Here is a 22,925-nt window from a genome sequence, read left to right as displayed (position 1 = left end):
CATGTCAAGACATGTTACTCAAATCCATTCAATGAAATTTAATCTTACATTTCAATAGTTCACCTGCGCATTCAGATCTTAATGATTCATGTTAAATGAACTTGGCTCGCTGTCCTTGAAGGGGCTCTGAACCTTCAGAGAAAGCAAACCTGAGGCCGAGGCTCGAGCCCCAAATTCAACTCAACCTCCACACCCCACAAAAGAACTGCACAGCAGAAGAAAGAGAGAAGTGAAGGAGGAGATGAAGAGGAGGAGGAGGAGGGATGCTGGAAGAATTGCAGCTTGACACAGATGCCTGAAGGCTGCCTTATATACGCCCATAATGTTGATTGACAGGCCTGAATGTTTAGGCTCCTCCCAAACATACGTTTAGAACTACATCTCATCTTTAACTGTCCATGTGTTAATATCATCTTTCTCTCTTTCTCTCTGTCAGGTTGCTGAGTTCGATCTGGTCCATCTGTGAGCATCATGCTGTGTTGTGTTGTGTTTGTATCTGAGTTTATACAACACTGAATGTCTAATGGTACAACATGAACACACACATTATGAGTCTTATTCCCTCAGTAGTGGCTCTCTTAAGATAACATCAGAGATGTTTGTGGGTGTGACACTGACAGTATCAGTACGGTTAACACACACACACTTCAGTCAGCATCAACACTGCTGTGTAAGAGACACACACTTGTGTTAGTGGGAAACACAACGCAGAAGACGCTGATGTTTGGGGCAAACAGAGTTATGGGTGGAGTCAGACCTTAAGTTAATTTGTTGGGTGGAGTTTGAGAGGTTGGGGGTGGAGCTAATGAGTTTGTTTAAATTAAATGGGACATATCATGAAAATCTGACTTTTTCCAAGTGCTATAATTGAGTACCCAGTGCTTCTATCAACCTAGAAAATGTGATAAAGATTAACCCAGTAACTTAGTTTTGGTAAACCATTCTCTGCAAGCATGTGAAAAAATAGCTCATTGAAATTTGGCTCCCCTTGTGATGTCAGAAAGGGATTTTATTATAATAATGCTGTCCCTTAATCTTCAGTATCCAACCACAACACTGACATTTAGAGCAGAGAGAGAGAAATTAATTTCAACAAACCATCATTATGGTGATCAGTGTTTGCATTTCTTCAGCTTGTTTGCATTTTAAAGGACACACCCAAAAACGGTACATTTTTGCTCACACCTACAAAGTGTCAATTTTAACATCTTATAATAAATTATCTGTGGGATACTTTGAGCTAAAACTACACATACAGACTCTTGGGATACCAAAGATTTAATTTACATTTTAAAAAAAGTCTCATAATATGACCCCTTTAAAGATAAGAGTTTGTTATACAATGAAGAGAGTTGTAAATGTGAGAACTACATGACTGATAAAAACAACTTGATCAGAGAGAAAGAGATGATGTTATTGACTGATCTGATGTGTTTTATCAGCATGATAAGTGAGAGAGTGAGGAAATCACACAGGAAATATAAGACACAAGAACTGAAATGTGAATCTTCCTCTTTCTTCTGAGTGAAGCACAACCGTTCAAACATTTCTCTTTCATCATCAACATTAACTGGTAAGATCTTCTTCTTTAACTCACATCTGTTAGATTTACATCATCACATTTGACAGATGATTTTAGTCAAGTGGATTATGCTTTCATTAGGATGTGTGGGAATGATATTTGTGTTGCTTTACTAATGATCTACAGATACACAGAATATTACAAGAGATTTTTCTGTAAAACACTCACCTGACCTGTCAAATAACTACCAGTAATGTTTGTGGTAACTGTGTTATAAAAGGGATTAATTGACTCAAGTCCTTTGAATTATTTGAAAATAATATACACAGACGCGATGTAACTCCACATCATGTCGTGCTGCAGTACTTCATTGGATGTGCATTATTTTCAAATAATTCAAAGGATTAGAGTCAATGATTCCTTACTTATTGTACATCAAAGTGCCTGTTTGTTACAAATTTGTTTTTAAGTCTCTTAAGTATAAACCATTATTTACAGATTAGATTGTCAGTGTGTGTTTACAGTTAACCATTACTGCACTGTAACAAAAATAAAATCCTGCAATCATGGGTGCAAGTTTGGCTCTCCTGATTTTGGTTGATGTCCTATAACATTCTAATCAACCAATCAGATTTCAGAAATAAATGTATTTCATGTTTTAGCTTAGAATAAGGATTAATTGCATTGTTTTTACTTAATCATTTCACTTTAATTTTAAGCTTCAGTTATGGTTAGGGTCGTGGTATTTTATTTACAAAACCTAGTTTGGTTGATGTTTGCATTTCTTACTTGGCAAAATCAGCTTGAGCGTGCAAGTTTAATTAAATTTGTCAAGTCAATTGAACCTAATATTTTAAGTTTTGACTAGTATATAGTTACATAACTTATAAACAAGTTGAAATAATTTAACTTAATTTGTTAAGTTAAAGTAAAATGAAATCTTATGTTGATATGTTTTTTTCCAGTGTGCTTACAGGACTCAAATCTTTATGAATTTAATAAACTCTTAAATGGATTCATACGTCGTCCAGCTACTTCTGCAGAGTTTCTGTCATGTCAATAAACACAGTTGTATTGTGAAAAGTGCTATTCAGAGAAATGTGAATGAAATTGTGTTTGTGTGTGTAGATATGCTGGCATTAAGGGTTGTCTTGTTTCTTCTGTGTGGATCTCTGATCTGTTCAGAGATCAGACATTTAACTGATCAATGGATCACCTGGAAATCACAACACAATAAGACCTACAGAAGCACAGTGAGTACACACACACACACACACAATCAGTTTTGTTTGATCCAATGACCTGGGATCAGTTGAATGGTTTGGGTAAGTTGCATGCAACAAGGACTGAGCTATAGAGAAACACAGATCATGTGTAAAGTAATCGATACAATCATAGATGTTGTAGATTTCTATCAGAGCAGTTTTGTATGCAATAATACAATCAGTGTAAGTTGTGTTGTGTTGTTGTAGAAGGAGGAGGTGTACAGGAGATCCATCTGGGAGAAGAATCTTCAGGATGTTCTGAAACATAATGAGGAAGCAGGTGTTGGGCTTCACACATTCACACTGGGTCTCAATCATCTCAGTGATATGGTACACGTTTACCTTCAGCACTTTCATGATAATGCAGAATAAATACTGGGAAATATACATATATATGTGTGTGTGTGTGTTTAGACAGCAGAAGAAGTCAATCCTTTCCTCAACGGTTTAATGGAAGAAGATTTTTCTGATATGAATTTAACACTGAGCCCCTGGACACCTGCAACTCACCTGCACCTCCCATCCAGAGTCAACTGGACTGAGCATGGACTCGTCAGTCCTGTCCAAAACCAGGGTATGTGTGTACTGTTGTATAGTGTACTGTACTGTAGTGTGTGTTTGAATGATTGTGATGAAGTGTTTGTTTGTGTGTTTAGGGTATGTGTGGGTCGTGTTGGGCCTTCAGTGCCGTCGGGGCTCTTGAGGGTCAGATGAAAAGAAAAACTGGAGTTTTGGTTCCGTTGAGTCCTCAGAATCTTCTGGACTGCAGTGTGAGTTTGGGGAACCACGGCTGCAAAGGTGGATATCTGACCCGTGCTTTTCTCTACATCATCCGCAACAAAGGGATCGACTCTAACAAGTTTTACCCCTATGAGCACAAGGTACAAGTCTACACAACACCGCACAAACACACAGACAGATGAAAAGAGAGACACACAGTTATGTAGACTATTATTTTATTTTGACCTATATGATGTATTGGTGTGGTATCTGTACTTTCACTTCAGCTTAGAATGTTTTTGATTTGATTTGCAGCAGGGTTTGTGTCGATATTCTGTGACTGCTCGAGCTGGATATTGTTCAGGGTTTCAGATTATTCCTAAACACAATGAAACAGCCATTCAGTTTGCCGTGGCTAATGTTGGACCCGTTTCTGTCGGTATCAACGCCAAACTCGCCTCCTTCCACAGATACAGAAGCGGTAAGACAAACAAACAAGCACACATCTGCTTCACCTGTCATACACACATCATCATATAACACACCTGTGTGTTCAGGTATATATGAGGATCCAAAGTGCAACTTTGGAATGATCAATCATGCGGTTCTAATTGTGGGTTATGGATCAGAAGATGGAAAAGATTACTGGCTGGTGAAGAACAGGTGTGAAACACACACACACATTAATACAGGATTATAGTATCTGTAGGTTCTGCTGATATCTAAAGGTAAACATTTGAAATCATTTTTTCTTTCTCAGTTGGGGGACGAGTTGGGGTGAACATGGATTCGTCCGTATAGCACGAAATAAAAACATGTGTGGAATATCCAGCTTTGCTATTTACCCCAAAATCTGAACTTCTTTCATCTGTTTGTTAAAGATCAAATTATAGCACTGCAAAAAATGTCTTCTTATTTATTATACCACGGGTCTGTTGAATGCTGTATTGTGATTGGCTGAAAAATGTCCCATGGGTATGCATTAATTTCTGTAAACCACACACCTAACTTGTCAAAATGTCTTAAAAATAGGCACCAGAGCAATGTCTGCTTGAGTGTGCATTATTTTCTTATAATTCAATGGCCCGTCGTCAATTATTCCTTACGTATTGTTGTCTTGTTTTCAGTACAAATATCTAAAAATTCTTCAATCAACATGATTTTTCTTGATGAGCAAAACGACCCAAGAAAATAAGTCTAGTTTTTAGACAAGCACAAATTCACTTGCATTGTATTTTTTGTGTAAAAACTAGACTTGTTTTGCTCATGAAGAAAATACATCTTGACTTAACAATGTTTTGATATTTATACTGAAAACAAGACAAACATACTGAGTAAGAAAGTCTTTTTTTTGCATTGTGGGTGATTCTATGAAATGTTTTATTTTTAAATACCTGCATGAACAAATTTACTTTGTTTTCATTAAAAACAAGATTTGATGTGTTTAAACGCAATCATTTCTAACTCTGAGAACTTCATCTTTTTAATAGAAAAATATAAAGTAGTCGGTTAAAAATGTGTTGTCCATTTATTATTTTCAAAAGATTTAATTTGACTCTGTTTAAATATGTGTGTGTGTGTGTGTGTGTGTGTGTGTGTGTGTGTGCGTGCGTGCGTGCGTGCGTGCGTGTGCACCCTCTCTAGGTGAGGTAAGAAAAATGTTTAAAAAGACATATTACCCCTGACAGGTGCAACCGTACACATGCATGGTGCAAGCAGGGTTGCCAGATCTGCGTAACAAAACCAGCCAATGGCCTTTCAAAATTAGTCCTTAGGCAGCCATATTAGTATTCACAGCCCAAATACCAACAACCCGCAGAGAAACATCAACCTGCAGAAACACTTTAAAGGAACAGTTCACCTACATATGAATATTCTGTCATCATTTTCTCACTCTCATGTTGTTACAAATCTGTAGAAATGTCTTTGTTCTGATAAACATGGAGGAAGATATTTTGAGAAATGTTTGTATATACTATGGAAGTGAATGGGGCTCATAAACAGTTTAGTGCACGTAAACATGGTCATCAGAACAAATAAATGTATACAGGTTTGTAACAACATGAGAGTAATTGATGACAGACTTTTCATTTTTAGGTGAATTATCCCTTTAAAGAATCCCAATTCATAAGTCCGCCGAAAGGCCGTGGATCTGGCAACTCTGGGTGCAAGTAGCCTTTAAGTTGTTTAGCTGTGTCCCAAATCACATACTATACATTGTGCACTATGTACTCACCCTTCTTGTGTATTAATTTTAGTAATGTAACACATAGGAGTTGTTTCCTGGACAGGGATTAGTTTAAGCCAGGACTAGGCCTTAGTTTAACAAGGAAATATAACTAGTTTTAACAAACATGCCTTACTAAAAACATTACTTGACAAAGAACACTGATGTATTTTAAGATGTCAGTGCAAGTTGTTTTCAGTTTGGACAGCACTTTATTTTAGTCTAGGACTAGTCTAATCCCTGTCCAGAAAACCGCCCCTTAATGTTTTTTAATAACTGGAAGCGGTTTCCCAAAGGAGGGCAAATTATGTCAAATTTGTAGTCCAATGAAAATGTGTACACAGTTTTTTTTTTAACGTGACTGTTATTTGTTTTGTTCAACACTTCAGTAAGTGTCAGACTGAGATGCAAGCATTTTATTTGTTTATTGTGATGTTACCTTAAATTTTTATCTTTTTTTGATAATTTCAAAATTGTATTTATTATTCTCCTTTTCTTTTCTAAATAATTTCATTTATTCATAAATATGCTTTTTGATACTGTGTTGCGCCTTTTAGTTAGTTTCATACACAATGAATACATTTGCCTTTGTTGTAAGTTAAATGTTGTATTAATAAATAAAATAAATGGTACATTTTGCTCTCAAGGCATCTGATAGCTCCGCCTCTTTTCCGTCACGTAATCGAAGCGACTGTTGAGTGCATGAAGTGTCCGGCGTGTCTTAATGGGGAAGTTTCATCATATGTACATAAAGTGAAGTGGTCTGGTGGTAAGCCAAGTCTTTTCCATTTAAGTAACGAATTTAAGCAATACTGTAATGTAATGTAAATATAAAATAGCTTCCAGAGCTTCTAATATTATCTGAAAATTTGCTATAGACAAATAAACTGCACCACATTTATTTACATGGTGTATTTTTTGTTTTCTCTAGTTATTTTTATGTTATGTAAATCATTTACATGTGTATACTGATGCCAGGACAATGCATTGCTATAACTTTCATATATGTGTGTGTGTGTGTGTGTGTGTGTGTGTGTGTGTGTGTGTGTGTGTGTGTGTGTGTGTGTGTGTGTGTGATAAATAATAAATTGTAAGTGTCTGGCGTTGCACAGGGTTGTGGCCAGAAGGGATATACAGCTATGGCCAAAATCTTGTGAAATCCTGCCGCGTGAGCACTGTTTTTTTCTTAATCCTACCCCAAACCCAACATCTCGCGAGATTTTCTGGCAACTCATTTTAGTGTGAACAAAATACTTACACTATCTATATTACAGTTATGCGTGACTGCTGGTAAATGATCATACAGATGATCTCAAGGCTCAAAACATTTCATGAGATAATTTATTATTATTATAAGTAAAGCCGTGCCTCTGCTTTGCTTTGTTATATTTTAAACATAAATGAGCTCAGATGTTTGTAAAATGAATGACAGCATAACTTTTATAACCAGTAATGAAGTTGTGCATTTATTGTGAAAATACTTTATCATGATGACTCCCAATATAAATCCATCTAACACCACAGTAATAAAGCTGAGGGTTTCTGTGCGTTTATCAGCGATTCAACCCTGAGGTTTGTTTATAAAACACTGAAATACAGCAGTAGTAGTAGTAGTATTGTCATACACTTTGTTAGACATTGTGTTGTAATAAAGCTCATTGAAGAGAGTCTCTGTAGTGCTGAGCTTGGGTTTGTGTATTTACTCTCATCACATGACATCACATCACACACATGACATCACATCACACACATGACATGACATCACATGTGTTCTGGATGATTCTGAAGGCAGTGGATGAAATCTTTCACCTGTCGACCCTCAAAACAGATCTGATAGACCGATACAAACAGTGGGAACCTACACACAAACACACACACACACACATCAGATTCAGTCAATAATGTTAGAATAGTGATGATGTCACGTTCACTTACTTGTCCACCATATTTTTCTTCTGAAGGATCTTAAAGATTTCTGCGGATGTTTGAGGGCCCTGAAGTTTCTGGCCATTCAACATCTCAGCCTCCAGTTCAGCTATCGACTAAATACACAAACGTACAAGCATTAGATAACACAACAACAACAACCACAACAAGAAACTCTCTCATAGTGCAGCTGTCATTTCTGTGATGTGCTCATATAAAGCCCAAGACCTTCTGTGAGCGAGCAAACGCTTCAGCCACGCGCCGGTTTCGTCCGCCGTAGCAGGTGGTGATGAGATCGGCGACCCCGCAGCTCTCCAGGAAGGTTGCGGATGTGACGGCGCTCTTGCAGAAGACTTTGGAGAAGGCCACCATCTCCATGAGTCCCAGTCTGATCACAGCAGCTTTAGTGTTGTCACCAAACCCCAAACCATCACAGAAACCAGCACCCACTGCCACGATGTTCTACCAGAGGAAGACAACAGAAAGAGAGACGACTGATCATCTATAACATCAAGAGATTAAGAGATGTCTCCACAGGATTGTGTGTGTGTGTGTGTGTTAAAATACCTTCAAAGCTCCACAGAGCTCCACGGTGTCACTCTCCTTCACCACTGTGATCCTGAAGTTTGGAGTTTGCAGAAGTTCTTTAAAGATCTTACCGTTGCGTTCATTAGTGGCTCCTGATCAAACACACACAAAACACATAAACACATTACTTACGTTTACATGCAACAAAATAATCCGTTTGTAATCGTATTGATGACTGAAAAGCCTTCATGTAAACACCTTAATCAATAGATGAAAAGATGAAAGGATTTCGTTTAGTAGTTATTGGTATTTGGGCTGTGAGTAGTCTTTGGGATGCGTTTGGGCTAGTTTTGAATGTCCATTGGGCTGGTTTTGATACGCAAATCTGGCAACCCTGCCTGTGCGTTCGGTTTCGAATGATATATGTACATGTAAACCAACATTTTAATTAGATGTTTAGGGCACATGTAAACGGTACTGTCATAACCTGCAATCTGATTAAAGGTTGTGAATGTAAACATAGTCAGTGCTACACTACACTTCTCTCCTGCTGCCTTTCTCTCGTGTTTAATCTGTTTACCGATGGTGGTCTCACAGAACTTCTCTTCAGCGACCTCACTGGCGATGTTCGCCCCCATCAGGACGCTGACCTCGATCTCCAGTTTCGATCGAATGATGTCAGAGATCAGAGTCAGGCCAGCCGGACCCTCGTCTATACCCTAAAGATGAAGAGACAAATGTGTACCGTAACTACTGTGAAAAACTATGCACTGAACTACACTGAAATAAAGGATTCATTCGATTTACTTTTTAATTTTTTTAAGGTAAGTGGTCGCAATCAATTTATTCAATTTATTTATTTAAAAAGTTAAATGTAGCTTAAATAAATTGATTGCGACCACTGAATAAATCATTCATTTTTTTCAGTGTAGCGTAAGATGATTTCTGACAGTCTTTTTTTTATACCGCATACTTTAATGAGGGAGATGCCAATAGCTCCAGGTTTGATATGAGGTTTCATCTGGTCACAAAGTTTCCCAATAAACTGATGTGGAACGACAAAGACCAGAAGATCAGCGCCCGCCGCAGCCTCTGTGATTTCAGGAACAGCAACCTATCGGATGACATCATTCAGGTGAGAATCACACACAACAACACAACACTTCTCAACTCTTAGGGGTGGTTTCCCAGACAGGGATTAGACTAGTCCTAGACTAAAATAAATGTAAGAGCTGTCCAAACTGAAAACGACTATCTTAAAATACATCAGGGCCCATTTTTTTGCCTCAAAATGCACACCAGTAATGTTTTTAGTAAGACATGTTTGTTAAAACTAGTTATATTTCCCAATTAAACTCAGGTCTAGTCCTGGCTTAAACAAATCCCTGTCCGGGAAACCACCCCCATATCTATTAGCTAGAAGAGATGCTAAAGGTGTATAAATGACTGTGTGTGTGCGTAACCTTAAACAATCTGCACTCTTAGAAAGGATTTACACATCTTTGTGCGTTAAGATTTTTACACATTATGTGTCATTTTGTGTTGATTTTGTGTTAAAATAAAACACATGTTGTGTTGTTTCAATAATAACACTGAGATGTGTGAATTCCAGGACTACGCATTTCATGTGTTGTGCCAGAATTAACACTAATGTGTTGTTTTTAACACATCCGTAGACCCACATTTGTGTGCTATGATTGAAAAAGTTAATAATTTATTATTATCTTAATCTTTCTCTTTCATTCAGTGATTAATTAACTGTGTTGTTGTGTTTAGTTTGCAGCAGTTATTGTGTGTTTAAAGGTCAGGTAGATAAATGAAGTCCTGTGTAAAGTTCACACATTATTGTAATATCGTGGTAGACTGTGTGTGATAGGTCAGATCAAATAAAGTCTTTAAATGAGGTTTGTAAGCTGGATTGATTTAATAATGTAATCAAACACACACACACACACACACACACACACCACATTTTTAGGCAGTTTGTGTCCGGGCAGATATTTGATGTTCTCATGTTGTGTATTGATGATCTCGGTGAGTTTTTGTCCATCGATCATCTCCTCATAAACCCACATCTTCACCATAGGATCAAAACGATTTGAGCCTTTCACATTGTGACCAATGATCTTAGCAATCGCCGAACCCCTGAATGACACAAAACACACAAAAAAACATCACAAAACAACACAAAAACATCATAAACACACACAAAACAACACAAAAACATCATAAACACACAAAACATCACCAACATGTACCATAAACACACAAAAACATAATAAACACACAAAACACCACAAACACACACAAAACAACATAAACACACAAAACATCACAAACATACACCATAAACACACAAAACACCATAAACACACACAAAACATCACACACGAAACACATACACAGATAAATAAACAAACTTTACAAAAACATCACACAAACGCGCGCGCGCACACACCTGTGGAAACTGACGCCAGCAATGAAACGCGCTGCTGCGACGCGACACAACGCTCCGGTTATAATGAACGCAACGCTCTACGCAGCGCGTGAGGAATTGTCGACAAAAGCATGACGGTCAGTGTGTGGTAATATAACAACTGCAGCACGAGCTTTTGTGTTTTATTATTAACTCACCAGTTTCCAGATCCAACGATACAAACTTTACTACCAGTCATCTCTGAAGTTCAGTCTCACAGCGAGCGTCCGTCTGTCTGTCTGTCTGTCTGTGTGTCTGTCTGTCTATCTTGCCGTTTGCCTGTCTGTCTGTTTGTGTGTCTGCACGAGGACTTCCTGATACGCCCAACACACACAATCTCTACTGTGTGTACTGTGTTTGTGTACTGTGTACTATGTGTGTGCGTGTGTGTGTGTGTGTGTGTGTGTGTGTGTGTGTGTGTGTGTGTGTGTGTGTGTGTGTGTGTGTGTGTGTGTATCAGGGTTGGGACAGTACAGGTCTGGATGTGTCTATCATCATATTATTGCTTCTTTATTCAGTCGGTATTACAGATCAGCACTGTGAACTTCAATCATACATGAAGGTCTGTTATGACTCAAACATTATTTCTTTTTTTTACAGTTTGTCTGAATTGCTAAAACATATTTTTTGAAACTATCACTCATTTTCTCAAAACCTCAAACACAAATCCAAACTGTTAAACTAAATTCACAGAACGCGTGACTCTTCTAACAAAACCAAACAATTCCTTCAAAACCATTTCACCTGTACACAAAATCAAACTAAGCTTTCAAATCAGACATAATATAAAACACTATAAAACATCAATTACCTTAAAAAAGGGAAAACACAACATCTGCTTAAAGACAAATACATGTTTATAACAACACACACGACAAATACAGTTAAAAATCTCTATTACTGTAATTACAAGTTTAGTTTAGTGAATATAGTGAATATATTTTACTGTAAGTACTGCAAATAATAGTAAGTGTTGAATGTCTGTATATGCAGCATTTGTATTTTGTAAAAAGTCAGTAATTCTTCTGCAATTTTTTGCCAATTTCATCGTCTCTGGTGTCCTGTTCTTCCTCATACTCTTCATCTTCCTTTCAAACTGTTTCCAATCCACACAACTGGTAACATTTTTTTGTGTTAATTATGGTTTAGGTTTTAAATACAGTTCGGCAAAAAAAAAAAAACTTTTATCTGTATTAAGTAAAGCTTTTATTAAATATATTTTTTAATTTGTCAATATATATTTTAACTTTCAAATATTAACATTTCAAAATGTATTTCAGGGGCAATAAATACATTTCCAATTTTACAACCCATAAGGCAAAAATATTTTTTTCTGGGCAAAATATAAAAGTTTTTACAAAAATGTATAAGTATATTTTGCAGTTGAAAATATATTTAGATTTAATATTTTCAAATTATGTTTACAAGTTGATTTTCTTCCAATGTGATGTGAATATAAATGCTTTAAAATATATTAGTTTTTAAAATATAATATAATAAAAATATAATATAATATTTATAAAATATAATAAAATAAAATACTTAAAATGGCCAAAAAATATATTGGTAAAAATTAAATCCTTTGTAAACATAATTCAAAATATATTTCAGCACATATATTTTTTGGCAAGTTTTTACAAAAGATTCAAAATGATATTTGATAATATATATTTTTCTGTATGGGTGAGCATGCTAAAAACTCGTTTGCTGATCATTCTGGATTTTGGGCTGGGTTTAAAGGTTTAAACCAGATTAAATTAATAAAGAATGTTGGTTTAAGCTTTTAAGTGACCACAAAATAACCACATACTAATAATAGTGATTTTATTATTTACAGTGTCATTGTGAATGAAAGAGTGTGATTGATCTAGACATTTATAAACATCAATAGCAGAAGTGTTTAAGCTCTGATTCAGACACATCATCAGTTATAAAACACGCGAGTGTCTCATTCATCACATGTGTGATCAAGTGTTTCGTGTCTTTCTCTTATAATGTTGCTGATTTGATTATTTAACTTCTGTTTGCTGTTTGTTTTGTTTCCTCATTTAAACACGACTGAACTCTCACACAGTCGACCGTCAAAGCATCGCTGCTTACACATTCAGTAAATCTGACAACATCTTCATTCTCTGGAGTTACATCTGCAACTCGTCCTTCATCCATACATCCGTCTAGAACAGATCTGAACTTTTAAGGCTGCACCCATTACTTTTCATGTCAGATGTCACAACATCAAATATGATGATGATCCTGAACTACCTGCTATTCCTCTTTCATTCACTGAGGATACAAACACAACTATTAACAGTCAATCCCATAAAAAAACCCTGAGAACTGAAGTCACGTAATATCAGAATTCATTTTAAATAAATATACATTCAATTAACTTCACAAAAACGGATTAACTTGGTGAATAAATCTTCTGTACCAATGCAGTGTCATGTGCTATTAACAAAGAAACACGAGCTCTGATCCTTAACCTAAAGAAAACATTAAAGCATCATAATACAGACACTCCCAATATAAAGTTTGACTTTCAAAAGACAGACAGTAACTTCATCCTGAGCTCGTATAGATGCTTTGTTCTTCACTGTTTAAGACAGGTTTGATGACTACAGGTGTGCATTTATAAAAAAAATAATGCATTCCCAGTAAAACATTTCTCAACCAATCAGAATAAAGCATTCCATAGTTAATTCCTTAATTCATATATATTCCATGTCTGTGATGTTTTAGCACATTATTCACTAAAGGAATTACACAAATGTCATTTATGCTGTAACACACAGGCCGGTGTGAGTGAAACTATACACAATCAATCCACCGATCTGATCATAACGCTTGACTTTATCATTACTTATTTATAATAAATCTAACACAGACAGAAGATGTGTTTGTATTAAGAGGTTATTGTGTTAAAATATCACAGACACTGAAGTGAGTATCGTCAGTATATTAGCCTTGGCCCTTTACAAATAAACTAAATGAAACTTGTAATGCAGGTAGAGATGAGTAAAAGTCTTCGCTAGGTTCTGGAGCAGAGTCGATGTCTGCAGTTGTTCTCATGCATCAGTTCAGACGCGAGCTCACGTCATGTGTAGGCAATCCAGTCACATCATAAAAACAGCTTTAACCCGTCACCATTTCTCATGAGTCTCTGCTGCAGGTCCAGGGGCCGCAGACAGACGGCGCCAGCGAGTTCAGAGAACAGATCTGACTCCAGTTCTCTCAGGATTTATTAAAAGCAGCCAGCACGGCCCAGATCATCTCCTCTGCAGGGGTCGTGACCTTGGCGCTCTCCTGGTCAGGATCAGCTTCTATCAAAGATCTGGAACGCGAAGTGGCGATGTCGTAGCGGTCGTCGGGAAGAGGCGTCAGCGCGTTCTCCAGCACGTCCGCCGAGTGAGCCAAAAGGATCAGCGCCAGCGTGCGGTGACTCATGCGGCGAGAATCGTTGGTCCAGCGATCCAGCAGGCTCTCCTGGAGTCGCTCCATCAGCCGGTTCTTCTCGCTGCTGTCTGTTACAGGGTGTGTGGTCATATCAAACAGCAGGAAGTTCTGCTTCTCCGAGGTCAGCACTCCTTTCTCCACCAGGTTCTTTGCTAAACGCTCGCGAACGTTACGAATCTGAAAGTGCATCTTTAGAGGGTTCCAAGTCTCACCTGAACACAACAGACAAAGACCAAAAACAATGAAACTCGCTGTTTAAATAGTTGCGTTATGTTATGCCCTACATAATAAGTTAAACTTGTGAGTTAGGATGCCATCTAGAAGTCTGCGGCACCTGTGAGAAGTTCAATCCAGTTGGCAACGTTCTCAGCTGGCTCCGTCTCTTTGATGTGTTTCAAAGCTTCATCCAGCAGAACGTCACCAGTGGGAGCAGATGACTTCACCAAGACCTGCAGTAGAAGAGGACAGCAGCAGAGGGGGTGTGGCCAAAATGACCAGCAGCAGAGAAGGTGTGGTCGAAAGGACAGTGACCAAGAAGACAGAAAGGACCAGCAGCAGAGGGGGCGTGGCCAAAATGACCAGCAGCAGAGAAGGCGTGGTCAAAATGACACAAAGGATCAACAGCAAAGGGGGCATGGACAAAATGACAGAAATTATCAGCAGCAGAGGGGGCGTGGCCAAAATGTCAGAAAGGATCAGCAGCAGAGGGGCGTGGCCAAGAGAACCGGCAGAGGTATGGAGAAGAGCAACATAATTCATTAGGCATCAGGAAAGATGTTTCAATCATAGACTGTAAAAAAGATGGACGACGCCTGTTCGCTCTCTTCCATTGGTGAAAAGTGAAGCCGGCAGTGTCCCGATACGGCGCTGACATCTTGGGTCTTGAGTCTGTGCAGTACCGATTTCAGGACCAGTCCTGCACAGTAGTGAGCAGGAAGTAAAGCCGCGAAATCAAGACCCTGCCCTCGCTCTCGCAGAATGCGCATATCACATGATATCACAGCTGTCAATCATGACGTGACATCACCGTTATATCATTAAATAAGTAACTAAAAACAAACTTATTTTAAAAACAAACATTTGAATTAACATCAGCGTGATAAAAACTACAATAAATGACCAGCTTCGGAAAAAAGATAATTGAAGTGTAATTACATTTTTAAGTTGGTCTCAAGTCCCATTAAATAACATGGGGAGGCGGGGTTTATGACCTATACTGGGACCAGTCATTGGGGAACGATCGAGACGTTTTGGCTTCACTTTTCAGGGCTTGTGCGGCACGCTTGCTTTCAATATGTATGAACTCACTTAATAAACTCACAATTATTAAATCACTTAGGGGCTATCATTGAATATTTTGCAGACATTGTTTGATTCTGGTCTTTAGAAATGTACTCATTCATTACCACTAATACATTTCGTTTTTTACCCCAAAAAAGTTTAAATGACCACACTACACTGTTTGATCTGTACCTGAGCACGTTTACGTCACTATGATGAGCTTGTATGTAAATGACTTCTAGATGATGCAGTTGCTAAAACTCTCAATTACACATAATAAGCAAGTTAGACAGGTTCCTCTCTGAAAGTTATTTAGAAATGATAAAGACACTTCTGGGACACACCTGGTCAGCATCTGTTTATAAGTGTAGTTAAATATGTCCATGTGTGTTGTCTGTGTGACAGAAAGCGTGTATTGTCATACCTTACGGTCCAGCAGTTTTCTCTTGCGTGCGCTTGGAGGTTCTAGATGAATGCGTCCACGCAGGGTCAGCTCCACCATGATGCAACCACGTAAACCTGATGAGATGCTGTCATTCCAGAACGATGTGTAGCCCTTAAAGTCAAACATAATGCAACTTTAGACATACAGCAACTTTTAGTGTAACTTTTGTTTTTATTGTTAGTACAAAGTCAATGTGATGATGAATCGTGACAGCTATATAACAAATATAGTTCATACATTTTGTCAGCAACTACCCTCAATGAAACTAAAGGTTCACATGCTGGTCACAACACAACAGGCTTATAAAGATGAAGTTTCTCACGCTTGTGTTCTTATAAGCATGAATGTGAAGACCTCAGTTAACATTCACTTTCATTATAAGAGGAATCTTCTCTGGATTCAGGGAAGGACGTCATCTGGATGAGCACATGACAACAGTATATAAATGTTTTTCTCTGTTTTATTTAGTCATTTGTCACGTGAACTATAATGCTGACTCTTCAGAAAGTGAATCTTTTATAAAGTACTGTATGTGTATCTGAGTATATTTCACACAAAATAAATAATGCATTATTAACTAACATGAATAACTTTATTGACATTAACTAACTTAAAAATACAAAAATTAATAAATGAATAAATTACTATTGTAAAGTGTTACTGATATGTTAGGAATAATTTATGATGGGCTGTTGAATTATTCAGAAATAATGCACACCCAAGATGGTAATGCGGCACAATGCACCGTGGAAAATAATCAACATCCCAGAAACATTTCTCAACCAATAAAGCATTCAACGGGCCCGTTGTATACTTTATTACAACAAACAACCAGTGTTGTACATAATTACTAGTTACTAATTACATCTTCAATCATGTAATTAGATTACTGTACACATTACTCTCTTCAAAAAGTATTTAATTACTTATTGCTATATCCTTTTTAGTAAATGATACAAAGATGGGCTTGAAACAGCTCGAATAATTATAAAAGTACACAAATTATTTTGGTCACACTTTTAAGGTCCAATTGTCAGTATTAACTAATTTAGCCTCATATTAATACTTAGTAAAGTTTAAGTATTGTGTAGGATTAATGATGTAGAATAAGGTTTTGCAGAATCAGGCATTATTATGTGCTTAATTTAAGTATTAATAAACAGCCAATATCTCAGTAATATTAATGCTAGTGACCAACCAGTTAATAGTGAAAATTGTAAAGTGATACCATTATTATTAATTATTTAAAGTGCGAAGGATAAATAAAAAATATGCATTTTAACCTTAGACTTTAAATGTTGATGTTAAATCCACTACTGTATTATATATTATTGATCTGCAGTCCATACACACAATTTACTTCAACTACATCAGAAGTTACTGTCATTACATTACTGAGTAATCCCTTACTTTACTTTTTCAAGGAAAAAGTAATCAAAATAACAGAAACAAATTACTTAGTGACTAGTTACACCCATAACTGCATCTGATCACAGATACTTCATAATCCCATATTGTTATTATTACTAAAGATCTTGAGATCTAAATGAAAACGTTCACTCTTTCTCTTATTTTGCTCTCTTCTGTGCACACAATGTATTATAAAGTACACACACAGAGATTAAATACACACTCAGATACACACCCTGATGTCTGTAATGACATTTCTAAAGACACTTTTATATTTATAATAAGGAAGTTTACTTTGACATTTTACACAAGAATAGTTTGACGCATTACTGAAGATGACACACCTGCTTTACAATCTGATAATCCAGACATCTTACATCATTTTATGTATTTATCTTATAGTTTGTGCTTTACTGTGAAGCTCTCTGTCTGCTTTATACGTCATCATCTCTTCACAGAGCGGCTCGACTTCATTCACTAAGACTGACAAACATTTCCTGTTTCACCGGTTTAACAAGTTAATTTATGACAGAATAAAATGAAGTGAATTCTTTTATGTGAGATTACCTTTACTAGTTTACCTGCTCCAGACCAGTACTACAGCACTAGTGTGCGTGCGTGCGTGGGTGTGCGGTTCAGTTTGTCTTTTTAGGGGTGAAACGTTTTGATGATCCCCATCGACTTCATAAAAGTAATAAATACTATCATAATTACACTTTATGGATAGAAGCCGGTTTCTGTAAGGTGATGTGAATGATTTAAATGTTTAAACCTCTTTATCCTTCAGTCCCAGCAGCAGGATCTCCTCCATCAGTGTAAGTCTCAGTGATTTCGAGTCGATATCATCCTCTTCATCAGAGTCTCTCCTGAGCTCCTCGTGCTCCGCTTGACCCCGCGTCTCCGCTGGAGCCTCCGCGCGGCGGTTCCGCTTCGTTAATGTGGTCATACCGTCCTGCTAACAGCCAACCTCAACCAAAACCAACATACATCACACACTTAACTCAGTTTGAACCAAAAACATGAACTTCAATCGACAGAGTCCCTCCTCAAGCCTGTATTTGTGCTTATATTAGAAAATGAAAATAAAGACGTATTCGACAATATTCTGGAGAGTTTATTAGCCTACTGTACTGAATCATTTAATTATTGTTATATTTGAAACAAACAGAAGTAAAGTTTCTATTAATACTATTTAGTTATATAAAAAACACAAACTGTCTTTAAAAAACTTTAAACTTACCATTTGCCGTTTTTTAAATAAAGTGTACGTGTAATTCTTGTGTTCACTTCCCCGTGCGTTCACCTGTTCACCTGACAAGTGCTGCGTTTCACCCGAGGACACGCCTCTAAACGAATCAGCCAATCAGAATATGGATCTATTGTTTCTACGCCTCTAGTCCAATCAGAATTCATACTGTAAACACATGTAACGCGAAACCTGACGCACGCATGCACTGAACGTGCAACCTATGTGACCCGGATCCAGGAATCAGGATTTAAATGAAGACATACATTGGAAGAAATGTTTTAGATATGACTTGTATAGCCTGTGTGTGGTGTGAATTTTTATATGTAATGTCATTTTTTTGTTGTCACATCTGATAATTATGTTATATTCCGTCTGCATTTAAAATAATTATTCAGATGAAGTTAACCTTTAAATTCCAAAAGTAATGTTATGTATAAACTAAAATGAATATAATAGCCTACTAAAAGTTGTTTATAGTTGTTAAGTTATCCATGGATTTTATCCTTCCAAGCACTTTTTACAGACATTTAAAATATGACATTTTGCTATTTTTGTCTGTCATCTGTTCTGGGATTTAAGTCTTTCTGGAGTGATGTTGAATTATTAATTGTCCAAAATGTTTTTCTTTAACTTATAGAAACATTATTTTAGGATTTTATGTTAATGACAATAATTTACTAAATGCAAGCTTTTTATAAATCTTCTTTTATTCATATCCATAAATGTAAATGTAGCCTACAAAAAGTAAACCCCACTTTAATGTCTTCAAACAAGAATTGAATTTATACTTGGATACAATTTCAGTGTCTGTTAAAACTATTACAATTCATGCATATTTTATAGTCTATTTTATTATGCTTGTAAAAGTATTGTATGCCTTTTATTTCTTCCCTTTCATTTCTTTTTTCTTTTTTTATATGATCTTAATGTGATCTCCATTGAAAATCTACGTGCTTTATTAGATGGTCTCATATATATGATATCTTATTTTAAAACTGTTTATTTGTTGTTGTATGTTATATTTGTTATTATTGCAATAAAAAAGGAAAGGTTGTTTCAACAGCGCTCTCATGCGGCGGCTAGTGCGAAGCGTATTTGATTTTCAATTTCACAAATTGACTTTATAAAAAGTATATTTTATCTTACCGACACACGTGAATAAATAATTAATCAATAAAATCAAACGACATTTAAACTATTTTTATTATTAGGTGAAACGGTTTTCAGCGATGTATCAATGTGCGCTCTCATTGGCCACCTCAGCTTTGTGGAACACGCCCATGTGGATGACGTCAGATGTGTCATTCGCCATTTTGGTGTCAGAAAGATTGAGCAGATTAACGACAGCTGAGCTATCGTGTAACGGTTTGACTGTCAGTGTTTGTGTTACGGGATGACGATAGACGCTCCGCTAAGATGTGAAGAGAAGCAGGTACACACATGCCACATATTCAGACATTTATAAACCATTAAGTTTAACGGGTTCGCAGTGTTTGAAAGAGAAAATCGTGACTTCAGGGGTGTCTTGCAAAGCCCGCCTTCTGTCAGATGATTCCCTTGCTGTGATTGGTGAAGCAGTGAGTGACCTCGAAATGAAAATTCTGTCATCCTTTTCTCATCCTCATGTTGATCTTAACCTGTATAAATTATTTTTTTCTGATGAACACAAAATCAGATATTTTGATAAATGAAGATAAGCACACAGTTGATTGTACCCATTGAATTCCATCATATTTGTTTTCCTACTATGGAAGTCAATGGTTACAATCAGTTGTGTGCTTACTGCTTACCATCATTTAATGAACCTCAAGGGATGGAACTGTTGAAATGATATAAAAAGAAGTGTAATGTAACACATTTCTGTAGTTTTCTAAATTAAATTAATCTTCATGTGCAGGAATCATAAACATTTTCTATTTTCATTAATAAAGCAAATCAAAACTTGACAGCTAGAGATTATTGGTGTATTTTTATATTAACTCTTTATTGTCATATACCCAGTGAGGAAAGCAGGTTTCCCTGAGCAAACAAATTCTTACTTTGCTGTCCACAAAGAATGCCAGGACTGTACATAGAACTGTAATATACATACATACAAACAATGTATGAAACATAATAGAAAAAAATCTGTATATTAATAACTGTAGACTATGCTTTCTTATATGCAAATATGTATGTAGAGTGAGAAAATATAAATATAGACTATGTAAAAGATGTCTGTCTATATATGCAAATGTACATTATTAAGGGGCAGTTTCCAGGACAGGGATTAGATTAATGCCAGGACTAGGACTAGTTTAATTTGAAAAAATAACTAGTTTTAACAAACATGCATTACTAAAAACATTACCTGTGTGCATTTTGAGGAAAACAAAGAGCACTGATGTATTTTAAGATATGTCAGTGCAAGTTGTTTTCAGTTTGGACAGCTCTTAAAAATGTTTTAGTCTAGGACTAGTCTAATCCCTGTCCGGGAAACCACCCCTAACAGTTTAACAGTACTGACAGTATTAACTTATGTGCTAGATAGAAACAGTAGTGCAGTAACAAGTATAGAGTAGGAGTAAAGAATCTGAAAAATATAAATTAGACTATTTTGCATGCAAGTGAGTGCAAATATAATTGAACAATGACAGCAATAACATTAACAGATGTGCAAAAATTAAGATGGGGCTACATGAATAATATTAGCACTGCAGTATATAATGGTGGTGGTAGTAGCAGCAATAACAATTACAATGTTTAAGTGAAGTTAACAGTTAGACTGATTGTGTTCACTGAGATGGGTGGCTGTTTAAAAGTCTAATAGCTCTAATAGAAGAAGGAGTTCATTAGGTCTGGTTGTCCTACAATTTACACTCCTGTATCTCTGTCCTGAATTTTTCCCCTTGACTACAAAACCACGCTTCAACTGATGCCTTCAGGTCTTCAATTTTAATGTCTTTCTCTTTATCTCATCACAAACATCAATAGAGCACCGTGGAAAAACTGAAAGAATGAAATAAAATTGCAATCAAATTTGTGATTTTCCATGATAAACATACACAAAGTACCTTAAATTATAACCAAAATATAATCAAACATACTGTATGCTTTCCAATCAGGATCAAAGACTCTTATCAATCTTACACTTTTGATCACCTCCAGCTTTACATTAATGATCATGCAGCTTATCAAATCACAAGACCGACACGTACAACGCTACTTATTTTTCTCCAGTAGGGGTCACTATTGCCAATGTCAAGCAGATAAAATATACAATAATACCCAAATACACATTCAATTATTACACAACATTTATAACAAACAAACAAAAACTTTGAAGAAGTAACAAAAAATATTCAGCAAAAATTACACTTGACCTGTGCCAGCTACACGATGGGTGCAATGGTACAAAATGGCCTGCAGTGGTGTCCTGACGATTGTCCAGTTGGTGTCAGCAGTGTGCCAGAACAATAATAATATAGGCCTACAATCAGTAACACATGTCAATTTATATGATAAATGATTTGCGAATAAAAGCAAATTTTATAAAATGGTAATTCTACATAATTACTAGGTTTTATTATGTTGATTCTAATAATTATTATGTCTGCCAACAAATGATTTCCAGTCACCCAATATACCCTCATTCATTATTCCCTACATTAGTTCACTAATATAGTAGCCTATAATTAAAGGAGCTCTCCGGAAGCGCTGCAGTGTGCCTCTCTCATCAATAGATGAGTAACAACAAGCTGTTAATGTAGTTCATCGGTTGAACTCTCATTATTGCAGTGCATTGTGGGGTTAAATGAGTGCACGTAATTATGTCCACCTCAGCAGGGTCATAATTAAAAGTCAAAATGAAATGATAAACTGTCATTTGTTTTTGAATATTGTGGTATGTTTTACAAATGATTTAACTGTGAGCTTCATTATTTTTGAATAATGTGCCCTCATAATCTTTAATGAAAACACAAACTCCTTCCCTCCTCTAAACGATCTCTCTTTACTCTCAGTAATATGGTATGGGAGGTAAGTGGGGTCCAGGGAAAAATCTTTGCGGTTAGCAAATAACAAAATGACCCAACTTCAAACCATTAAATCAGTTCTCGACGGATGAATTAAAGTCCAGACTTACCTTTATTCACCACGGGGAAAATAAGACAGTCGCTACTTCTGTTTCATGGTGACTTTAATACTGAAATAATGACAGTGACAAATTTGATCAGACATTAACTTGAAAAAAAGAAACATTTATGAAAGAGTTAAATATTTTTTGGACAAAATATAAACTTGGAGAGCAAAACTTTGAAGGTTGAATGGATTTACAGACAGATTGAAATACTAAAGCAACATTTACATGTCTGTTTGACCCACATGATTCATGATCCAAACAGGTTAAAAGTCAAGACTGCATTGCCTGTGAGTCAGAGGGTTA

At 36.4% G+C, this 22,925-nt stretch overlaps 3 protein-coding genes across 5 annotated transcripts; 1 reads left to right on the top strand and 2 right to left on the bottom strand.

The window, feature by feature from the left end:
- Positions 1 to 898: 898 nt before the first annotated feature.
- ctss1 (cathepsin S, ortholog 1) lies at positions 899 to 6,646 on the top strand. Its single transcript, XM_073858690.1, has 8 exons — positions 899 to 1,573; positions 2,651 to 2,775; positions 2,995 to 3,117; positions 3,202 to 3,370; positions 3,454 to 3,668; positions 3,823 to 3,988; positions 4,065 to 4,170; positions 4,268 to 6,646. Exons 2-8 carry the CDS (start codon positions 2,653 to 2,655, stop codon positions 4,362 to 4,364), a joined length of 999 nt encoding a protein of 332 aa, XP_073714791.1. The 5' UTR covers positions 899 to 1,573; positions 2,651 to 2,652; the 3' UTR covers positions 4,365 to 6,646.
- Positions 6,647 to 7,172: 526 nt separating this feature from the next.
- On the bottom strand, positions 7,173 to 10,985 carry gpd1c (glycerol-3-phosphate dehydrogenase 1c). 3 transcript variants are annotated; one of them, XM_073858688.1, is made up of 9 exons: positions 10,823 to 10,985; positions 10,156 to 10,333; positions 9,162 to 9,302; positions 8,769 to 8,907; positions 8,228 to 8,340; positions 7,889 to 8,122; positions 7,670 to 7,776; positions 7,502 to 7,592; positions 7,173 to 7,458 (listed from the first exon to the last, which is right to left on the bottom strand). In XM_073858688.1, exons 1-9 carry the CDS (start codon positions 10,861 to 10,863, stop codon positions 7,453 to 7,455), a joined length of 1,050 nt encoding a protein of 349 aa, XP_073714789.1. In that variant the 5' UTR covers positions 10,864 to 10,985; the 3' UTR covers positions 7,173 to 7,452. The 3 variants fall into 3 exon arrangements, with proteins under 3 accessions (XP_073714789.1, XP_055075863.1, XP_073714790.1); XM_055219888.2 differs by having other exon boundaries at positions 7,173 to 7,592; XM_073858689.1 differs by lacking the exon at positions 10,823 to 10,985 and adding an exon at positions 10,647 to 10,771 and having other exon boundaries at positions 7,173 to 7,592.
- Positions 10,986 to 12,470: 1,485 nt separating this feature from the next.
- Positions 12,471 to 18,644, bottom strand: golph3l (golgi phosphoprotein 3-like). Its single transcript, XM_055219891.2, has 5 exons — positions 18,494 to 18,644; positions 18,026 to 18,220; positions 15,823 to 15,954; positions 14,452 to 14,566; positions 12,471 to 14,329 (listed from the first exon to the last, which is right to left on the bottom strand). Exons 2-5 carry the CDS (start codon positions 18,197 to 18,199, stop codon positions 13,896 to 13,898), a joined length of 855 nt encoding a protein of 284 aa, XP_055075866.1. The 5' UTR covers positions 18,200 to 18,220; positions 18,494 to 18,644; the 3' UTR covers positions 12,471 to 13,895.
- Between the last annotated feature and the right edge of the window lie 4,281 nt (positions 18,645 to 22,925).

This window comes from Misgurnus anguillicaudatus, chromosome 20 (genome assembly GCF_027580225.2).
Source record: "Misgurnus anguillicaudatus chromosome 20, ASM2758022v2, whole genome shotgun sequence".
Classification (NCBI taxonomy): domain Eukaryota; kingdom Metazoa; phylum Chordata; class Actinopteri; order Cypriniformes; family Cobitidae; genus Misgurnus; species Misgurnus anguillicaudatus.
This window is presented reverse-complemented; position numbering and strand designations above follow the sequence as displayed.